The sequence below is a fragment of the Anopheles nili genome, chromosome 3, assembly GCF_943737925.1.
Source record: "Anopheles nili chromosome 3, idAnoNiliSN_F5_01, whole genome shotgun sequence".
In the NCBI taxonomy this organism is placed as follows: domain Eukaryota; kingdom Metazoa; phylum Arthropoda; class Insecta; order Diptera; family Culicidae; genus Anopheles; species Anopheles nili.
The window spans coordinates 28,009,699-28,019,880 of NC_071292.1; the positions used below are offsets into that span (position 1 = coordinate 28,009,699).

Genomic DNA, 10,182 nt, shown 5'->3' on the forward strand with positions numbered 1-10,182 from the left:
ATGGCAGCGCCTGGAGAAAATGTGACACCCGAGCAGAGCATTGTGCTAAAGGGCTGGGAAAAGTTAGAAGATGACGTTATTATCAAAGAGGTGTCTACCAAAGGCAAACACGTCAACCTCTGCATCCAGTTTCTTGCTCATCGGAACGAGCTGACGATTAAGGAGGCGAAAAATTATTTCCTACAAAAGGTACTTAAATTTGTGTTTTCCTCACCATTAGCAGATTTGGGCTGCGAACAGCGGTGGAGGAGAGAGTTTCGCAAAAAAGGAAATGGCTCACTTTGCTTGTCAGCAAACGAAAACAAAGAAACAATGATTTCAGACCCCTGATGTGGGTATTTATAAATCACAACTGCGTGGAAGAAAATCAACAGGATTGGCAATTGAGCATCCAAAAATGCATATAAACACTCACGTCTTATTTGCACTTATCAGCCGTTTGTTTATAGCAGTTCCTACACGATCGTCACATTTCTGAGGGATGAGAATATACTTTAACTCGGCTTCTCGGTGGCTTATCAATCAGTTCACCAAGCCCTACCTAATGGAGACCTATACACGCTTGTCTGATGTGCTACCGTTCCGCTGATTTCATCCGATGAAAAACGATTCCTCGTAACATAATCTCATCCGTACGAGTGAAGGAGTAACTCGAGTATGCCCTTATCACCTTGCGAAGCGACGGACGAAGATTGTTGTTTTTTCTCTTTCTCCTTCGCTCTTTTTGTCTCTCATTCTCTCTCTCTCTCTCCCTGTTGAGCTGCCCGTAACTGCTAATAGAAGGAACCGTCCAGTAACGATCCGTCCGGACGATCAGACACTCATAACGATCGTCGGTCGCAAATTCCACCTTCTTTACAATCAAGCTTCTTTCCGCTCAATTGTAGGTTAATGCGTACGTCTACAGATTGCTGTCGAATCGCCAGCTCTATAAGGCGCATCACATCCTGAAAAACATTGATCGTGTGCCCCAGTACGTCTTCTACCAGATCGCGTCCGAGACGAGTGATCACGGGTTGCGGGACTACATCCAGGAGCACCTGACCCGAACGGTTGAAAACTACACCACTGGTGAACAGGAACGAATTGCAGCCAACTGGCGCGTCTATACGCAGCTTAAAGCCAACGTGCGCCAAATGGCGCAGGTGCTGAACGAGGTGACCAATGGATACACCGTGCTCGAAATCGAGACGATGTCGTTCAACACCTTCTGCATGAAGGAGGACGTATATCGCAATTCTGTCGCGGTTGATCTGTTCTTCAAAAATCAAGGTATCATGATCGTGCTACATTAGTGTAATCGATAGATCAAGTGCCCCTTTAGCATATAAGAGTTAGTTTTAACAGTTTAAAGTCAGGAATAAGCGCAGTTCTTGCTTGTTATTTTGAAAGCAATCCCTTCCTAAGGATTGACCTTTCGATTCTCAGTGTGACTCATTCTCGATGTACCGAGAACGTTTTTTCTGACAGATAGATTTTCATGCTGTGAGTCAAGCTTACGTGACTGTTTCATCTGAGCGTCCTTTCAAGCGTAGTAGTGTTTAAAAACATTTGGTTTTGCCTTGCAAATCGGCTGCCGGTGATAAGCACGATTAAGCAATGCGATAGCAGCCTTTTGCAGTCGGATTATACAATTTTGCCTTGGTTGACTGATTCGAACGTTCTGGAATGTATTCGACACCACAGGTGATGTACTATCGATCGGCAAACATGAAACAAATGATCATTTGTTTCCTCACCCAAATAACGGTGTGCGTCGAGCGTGTTTACAATGTGAAACGCGGTTCGAATATTTGCCGAAGATAAGGATGTAGTTTTTGTTTCGGTTGACAACACGATCGAACTGATCTGCTTCCCTGTGCGACGGGAAAATGGTATTTTCCACTATTGCCAGTAGTTTACAATTACCAAACTTGACTGCAGGGCCAATAAAAAAACTACATTCCTTCGAAAACATTTCGACGTTAATCGTACGGACAACGTCCACAATCAGACTAATAGAGCAAAAAATTGTGCTATTAACGATTGATAAGCCCCCGGAATAACGGCGATTATAGCCCTATTCGAATGCTACAAAGCTGGATGGCCACACGATGGTGATTGTGAAATGTGCTCAATGCGACCTACCCAAATCCAAAATGAAACGGTCGTGTTTCATTTCTGCCATTGCGGTAATTCGATTTTCTATTTCCTCTCAACCAACAGAAACCGAAATCTCGCCCATCCTTGATCGGTACACCGTGTGGAGCTATCTGCTGAAAAACAACATCGCCAATCTGGTGAAGATATGGATTCAACTCAACAGTTGTCTACGGAGATGCTTTTACGATGGCACGGATCCTACCACACACCTGCAGAGCATCAACATCGACATCTACGATGATGCACGGTTTAATGAACGACTTCGGCAGCTGTTCCAACGCTGGGAAATCGACGACTTTATGCTCTCGCAGCTGTCCCACCATCGGACGCTGTCTCGTAATGAAATCCTGCTGAATGAATTGGCAAGACTCGGAAAATTTCTCGATCACGAGCGTAACGATGCGGTGGCCATCTTGCGTCGACTTTTCTCGACTGAAAGTTTCAAGCAACACCACGAGTGGACTGATGCCACATGGTTGCGGGAACAGCTCACTAGCCAGCTGGTTGAGAATCGGTTTTTCCCCATGCTTGCCTTGCCGATTGTTAGCCGTGAGCTCCTCGAGCAGATGGCGGAAGATCCTGCCGTACAGCAACATGCAGGGGTGCAGGTTTTTTTGCAATTAGAAAAGTTAACGGATCCTTCAATTGATTCCAAAATCCTGCTGGCCGTATCACGCACCATATCGGGCTACATCCAGCAGCACAACCGTGCCTTTTATGAGGAGAATCCAATTGTGTACCTTTTCGAGTACGGGCTTGATGAGTGTAACACGGCGTTTGAGGATAATAATCCACTGCTAGAAAAGCTGCCACATTTGCACAATTTCATCGTGCGCCTCAAGCATGAACCGGACGTCGACAAAGCGGAAATGCCGATCGTCCAAAAGCTGTTGCAGAACGCTGGCATTCCCGTTTGGAACAAAATCTTGCATTCGCTTTTCCGTGGTTCCGTCGACGAAGAGGATAAAGGGGACGAAAAAGCGTTGTTCGAAAAGCACGGCTTGATGCCGCATTTTAATCATCCCCTGCTGGTGAGCAAATACGGTCAACCGGCAACATTGCGCTATATGCACTACATCCAGTTACATCAGGCGTGCCACGCGGTGTACGAGTTCTATCGCGAACAATTGCAGGACTACTCGCAAATATCGACGCGACAGCAGAACAGTGCAGCCCAAACGGTGTCCCAGATGGCCATCCGGAGCTACTGGGACACAGAACTCACCACACACGCTGTCGCCTTTATCGAGATGATCGGTGTCAATAGTGTACCCACGCGCGCCTATCTGCGCTGCCTAACGCTTGTCGACAAGTACTGCCAAAATGCGGAAGCAACCGATGATCAGCAAGCTATCGATGAACCGGTAAAGCTCAGCGTGGCCAACTTGCTGCGTCGTTGTGAGCTGGCGATCGCCGACAAACGGTTTGAGGATCCCGAACTGCTGATCGATCTCGAGGCCATGACAATTGTGGCCAAAACAAATGGTCTCCCGTATCCGGAGGCGTATCTACGGGAGCATTTGCTTGCGAGAAACGATTGGTATCGGTTCCTGCTGCTTGTGGATTATCTGAACTATCCGCAGGAGCAAATATTAGAGCTTTGTCGAGCGGGTTTCGGTGAGAAGATGATTGGACGCAACCTCATGACGGCCCTTCTGTACCAATCCCGGAACGTGAAAGAAGGACGTGATGGTCTAACATGCTCCAGCTCTATTACGTCGATCAAAAGACGATCGAGCTTGACACCTCGCAGAAGACGACGAGTAAGTATTACGAATCTGTGAATATTTCGATACCTTTTGTTTGTAAATCTTCCTCCATCAGCTCACTGTTAACTTGCAGCCTTGACTCTTGCCTTTCTATGTTTGCTAAAGGAAGCGACACAATGCAGCTCGCAATGTAAGCGTAACAATTTCCGTAGTCAGTGTACGCTGGATGTAAATAATTACATACACGAGCTGCGCTACAAACCGTCCAGTGACCGTTCCCAATCGTCATTTATCGTCTAGCTTACCAGACGCAAACAATTATCAGTCCTTTTTCCATGGTTTATTTACTTTGCTTGTTTTACTGCGGAGGTCTAGTGCGTCTTATTGCGCAATACAGCCCCGGTAAGCGAAGGGAGAAATACGGACTGGGAAGAGGTGCGGATTTTAAGATGAACTCATTTCGCGCAAGTCTTATCATCTGCACAACCCCCTTAGCAAACGTACAGCGTCTGACCCTTTTGACTCCCTGCACGTACCGTTCTTTAACGAACCGCAAAGGAAGCAAAACAAAACAAAAAGTCGAATGGAAATGGGCGGTGGAAGCGGAGAAAAACCCCCAGAACCGGTTTGCAGCGAGATGTCGCCGTTGATTAATCTGAACGGGTCGGCGACCCGGTGATACGATTGGAAAAGCGGGACACTTTTCAGCAATGGGTGCTCTATTTATTTCCGTTGCATTTATTATCAGGCATTCTGGTGGGTTCTTTTTAAAAATAGACGAAAGCTATGATTCGTTGCGCACATGCTATTATCAAGCGTTTGCCTTTGGTTCTTCTATTCAAAGTTGTCGAAATATTTGATGCTATTATTACGTGGCTGACGACTAAATTTTTGTCCTTTTCCTTATCCACTTTCAGGCAAGCAGTACAGCTGCGGATTCCAGTGGCCACTCCAGCATTTCCAGCGAAGGAGGAGATGCTGTTTCCATCACCCGCAGCATCGGCCACACCACCGCTAACAGCTTCTCACCGCCACCGGTCACTGAGTCGTCTTCCACATCCTCCTGCGCACTGTACGATGGTGCCTGCTTCCTGTCTGAACGGTACGACAAGGATCTTGTATCCACCGTGTTGCTTTGCTCGAATGAACCCAATCCTTACGCGACGAATGCAACCCAGATGCCGTTCGATTTTGACGCATTCAGGCGACTGGCCCTTCAGGCCGTACCCACGAATTATCCACCATCATTGCGGCATCCGTACACGTACCAGAACCTGCTTGACCGCGCGATTCGCTTCCGTTGGCCACTGTTGGCGTTGTTGGCAGGTGAAGTGTGCCCGAACGAAAGCGAACATCGTCGATATTGCTGGCTGGTGTGGGCCATGTTAGCCGGCGATTATCCATTCCGAGACCGGTTGACGCTAAGCGAACCCACTGACAACAACGACCTGGCCCAGCTCGAACGATCATTTGTGTGCGGTTTGATTGAGCATCTCGTGCGATCAGGCCATCTTTGCACACTAGCCAGCTCCCTGGCGGTTTTTTATCCGGATTCTGGCTGGTATCATCTAGCGGCATTCTTAAGCCTCACCGAGGATGTGCTGTTTGATGCGAAACGGGCTAACCAGCTGCTGACCACCTTCCTAGTCCGCTCGTCTGCCGCCAGTGAGAATGAGTGTGAACTCTTGCGCATTTCCTGGTACGAAATGTTCAGCTTCTCCGCCCGGCTGCTTATGCTGCATCTCAGCAACCGGACGTCGATGCACCACCAGCTGCTGCTGTTGCAGACGTACGTACGGTGTGATTTCTGCTGCTTTCTGGTGACTGTGCTCGATTTCGAGCGGATGCTGCGCATGTGTGAAATCGTGCGCCACTGCGACGTCAAGATCGATTTTCTCAGCCTGCACGAGTGTTCCAGTGGCGGAAAGGAACAACAGCACACAAACCTGTACGAGTCGCTGTGCGAGCAGCTTGTGGCGAAAAAGTGTCACGAGGCGGCCATAACCGTTGCCGAAAAGGCGGGACTACCACGTGAAAGTATTATTTTCGAGTACTGGGTAAGCGGTTTCGAGGCAACTGGTTCCGTTGGGCCGTTCGAGCGGTATCAAACCGAAAGCACACGGTACGGGGTTGGACCGGAACTACGCATAAGCTTCTTTATGCACATCGCCAACCGGCTGGAGTACGGCGAACGCCAGCGGTATGATCTGCTCCGGTGCGCGTTGGAGTTGATACGGGAACATGGGCTCTACCCGAGTGAAACGTTCGATCGCGACCGGTTGGAGTACGAGTTGGCCCTTAGCTACATTCGCTGCACTGGCCAGCAGCTGGATGTCCTCGAGCTGTACTGCTCCCAGTACTGGTGCAATACGAGCCAGCAGCAATCCCTCGCTGGCAGTGCCATTTTGTACCACACGTTTCTCGAGCTCAAGGAAGTAGCCGGCATTGACGATCTCACGTTGTCTAACGTTCCACTCACGCAGCCGGAAGAACGATTGCGGTTGGACGCGCTCATCAACCGGCTGCTCGACCAAGGAGACATTGTTCAGGCGCTCCGTTATCAGGCGATTTTCGAGCAGCGTCCGGTGGATCTGCATTTTATCGTGTTCTGCATGGCGCTCGCCGAAGGACTCGTTAGTCTGTATAACCTCTCGAAGGAAGAGCGCATGCTTTTGAACGAAGACAGTGCTCGATCGTCAGGGAGGTTTCAACGTCGCACACTGCGTTTTAGTCGCGTTAGCCAAAGCAGCCAAATCGGAGGATCGCCAATGAAGAGTGGCACCGTGCAGCTGGATTCGTCGGATACAAGCACCACAGCAACGTCAGAATTTGAAGAAGTACCGTCACGTGAACGACAGGACATTTTCGAGGCGATCAGCGTAAGTATTTTCGTGTTGAAATGACACGCTTCTGTCGGTACTCTCATCCTTACTTTCATTATCACGTTTAGGCTCTCGGAAATCGCATTACACACGGCCAGGAACTTGCGCAACGTGTCATCTTAACGTACCGCGTGGCGATGTACTTGGATCGGGAGTACAACGAATTGCTAAAACTCCGGGATCCGTTAGCCTTTTTGCCGGAAGTAGTGCGCGAGGACTGCGTCTACAAACTGGAGGTGATCAGCGACATCGTAACCTCTACGCGTATGAGCGTGGACAGTTTTACTGATTTTCTCGCCTCAGAGATCGTGTCCGCCGTGGTGCGCTCGAAGTTCTACCTGTTGCAGCAACCCTCGACTCCTGCTCCGGACGAGTTGCTATGGGGTTACAACATCGATCGCGAGTTTCATCTCTTCCTCGAGCTGGCACCCAGCACGAACACACTCGGGAACGTGTTACTTCGGTACTGCAACGCTTTCCGGTTGTACCGCAAGCGAAAGGACACCGGTGATAGTGCGGCCGTCGATCATGGGGTGCAGGATGCGCTGGAATCGTTCGCTGTAATTCCCACCCTACGCCACTATCCGGCAGGAGCAGATCTGGTGGATCGATTGGATGAGATATTGCAGCACCAGGTGTTATCACTGAAGAAACAAAACACGATCATTGTCGCGCTCTTGGTGAAGGCACATGACTGCTTCGTGCACGAGTGCTCGATGGAGGGCATCATGGAGGTGCTGGCGTGCTGCAAAGCCCTTACTGTTATTCTGACGGCGGCTAAATCGTGGAACCTAATTGTGCGGCTACTCGTTGGTATCGGCCGGTATCGAGACATGTACTATTGCTTCGAAACGCTGATCAAACACGAACAGTTCGAGTCCTTGCTAGGGCAGTTTGATGATCGTGCCGCCAATGGGCGTCGGTTTCAGTCGGCCATTATCACGTTCCTAAACGAGCACTGTCCGGAGCGGCGAGATTACTTCCGACTGGCCGCGCTGCACTTTCGAATGTATCGCGAAATCGCCGAGCTGTGGGAATCGGAAGCAAACGGCACAATCGATGCGATCATTAAAACATACGAGACCCGACAACCGATATCCGGGAAAGCGGCCAATGTCGGGTCAAATGCCGTCTGCTGTCATCGCCTTCAAGCAACGACGCTCATGCAAACGGAGCTAATGAACGTCATGGACGCTTTTACACACGCCACGGAAAACTATTTGCTGAACAACAATCTTACGCTCGCACAACGTGCCGCGGCCAGTGCGGAACTGGTAGCATTACAAATTTTTTTCGTACGCCAAGCGCTTGTAGCGGATAAAAACCAAACCGCCATCATGGGAACAGGAGCCTCGGGTAATGCTGTCACGGGAACAAACGGATCCGGCGACAATACACCTTCCACCTCGGATGCATGTTACTGCCTTTCAGTGCTCGACATACGCTCCCCGGGAGACGAACATCGACGATACGGAACGGCGCACGAGGGTACCGGAACGAACGTGGCCAGCGGTACGCTGGCGTACTACATCAACTGCTTGCTCACTGTTCCGCAGGCGTTGATCGTAGCGCGAGCGTACGGCATCGAAATCAACTGGCCCGGAGCAATCTACCAGCACTACATTATGCGGGGCGATTCGGCCTACCTGCAGGACTATCTCGATCGGCTTCCACTGACGGACGGGATGATTGAAATGCTGGTGAAAATATTCCAGCTGGAACCGCATCTTACGCCTCGCATGGAGCTGGCCATCGGTACGTTCATCGAGCGCATACAGTCAGTCACGCTGAAGTACCGATTATCGTCGCTGCTCGGACTGAAGAAAACAACCCACGGGTTGATTAACGGTGGTGCCGTCTATTACCTGAAGGACACCAACTATGGGAAGAACGATGTAGAGGCAATCGGTGGCGGTGGGAGTAGTGGAGGGAATAGCATCCCGAGTGTTCCTGGAGGAACCGCGGCAGGATATGCCGGTGGATCAAGCATGACGAGTAGCATCGTGGGAAGCAGCAGCATCGCGAGCAACACCGTATCGCTGCACACAATGTCCAGCTCGTGAGCTTGAAGTGCAAAACATGGAGATGCAATTCAAGTGCTCTAGTGCTATTGCACACGAGTTGAAGTTAGACTTTTAAGAAATGTATTTATTTCGCTTCCATGGCATATGGCAATAAAACGTATTTCTCTCTTGAGGATTGTTACCTCTGTATAATTGCTCTGAGATCTTTTAAAGACATTCCGGAAAATCCAGGCACAATGGGAAACAAATTACGGTAATTAGACATTGACTCTTCATTATCTGATATACATGCAAAGCTTCCGAGCTTCCTGAACATCTTCCATTCGACCAAGACTTGAAAGGGTTTGTTCATCATTAGAAAAAGTCCAACTCTCAGTCGCGCAAGGGAGTACTGACATTCTAGTTGTTACAATCGTTCATAGATCACTTACCTTTGTATCTGTATTTTTCCTGTGATTTTCACTTCCGGGTTTCTTCTCGATTGAATGCGTATTTTTCATATTCTTGTTCATAATCCTTTTCTGTATTTCACTTTCACTATACATAGTTTACTTAGTGTTCACGGTTTTGTTTTCATCAGTTTGCCTATGACTATTACTTCTTCATGCTTATATATTTAATTTTATTATATTAATAATGTTTTTCTTAATCATTTTAAGTGTCCTTTAGCACTTGTTGCTTTTTTCATTTACCTAAGCCATCCTTTCGTTTCACTGTGCATTGCCAATTGGATGTGTTTTGCATTTCGTTATTTTTCATTGCATTTTAGTTGGCTGTTCTGTGCTTATCTTTTTTGAAGTTCTCTTATCTTATTATGATTACAATCGATTGCCTCTCCTATCATTCAACTAGCTAGCTCGGCCGTGTTTGCTGTCCATATGATTGTTGGCTGAATTTTGGTCTACTATGCGCCAAATCACGACTGTTGTTGATAGTGGCAATTTCAATTTTATGAAAGTGAGCCTTTTCCAAAAGTGGCTCGCCGGATTACCAACTTTACACCTATGTATCATTCTTTGTTTTAGCCAAGTACACATTGACAAACACATACACACAACAATACCGAAGTTTTCCATCGATCTTTGCTACTTATCATCACAATTACTTTACGCTGCTTGATTCGTTTCCGCACAACAGTTGATAACTCTTACGAGACAACGCTAACACGAATGATTGATCATATATGTGCGTACTGGTTGATTTTTATTCACTAATTTCCAACATTGATCAACATTCAGTTTTGCGACAGTATGGATTGCTGTATGTATGCTAAGGGCAAAGGAAGGAACCGTATGGATTTGCTGTTTTTTCGCAATGTAAATGCGTGTATCGCTAGGTAAGCAAATGCATGCTCATTTTCTATGGGAGGTTTCATAGTGCAGAATATAGTTTTGGTAATTTTTTTATACCTTATTTTTTGTGTGC

The 10,182-nt window shown here is 48.1% G+C and overlaps 1 protein-coding gene across 1 annotated transcript; it reads left to right on the forward strand.

The window, feature by feature from the left end:
• Positions 1–8,917, forward strand: LOC128723991 (uncharacterized). The gene is made up of 5 exons (XM_053817755.1): positions 1–189; positions 888–1,272; positions 2,206–3,905; positions 4,769–6,730; positions 6,802–8,917. The coding sequence occupies exons 1-5, from the start codon at positions 1–3 to the stop codon at positions 8,794–8,796; spliced, it is 6,231 nt and encodes a 2,076-aa protein (XP_053673730.1). The 3' UTR covers positions 8,797–8,917.
• Positions 8,918–10,182: the final 1,265 nt, after the last annotated feature.

Bases quoted from the DNA above. Each gene is read 5' to 3' on its own strand.
- LOC128723991 (XM_053817755.1), top strand. From the start codon at position 1: ATGGCAGCGCCTGGAGAAAATGTGACACCCGAGCAGAGCATTGTGCTA. The intron at 190-887 runs GTACTTAAATTT...GCTCAATTGTAG, and splicing joins AAAATTATTTCCTACAAAAG to GTTAATGCGTACGTCTACAG. The intron at 3,906-4,768 runs GTAAGTATTACG...ATCCACTTTCAG, and splicing joins CACCTCGCAGAAGACGACGA to GCAAGCAGTACAGCTGCGGA.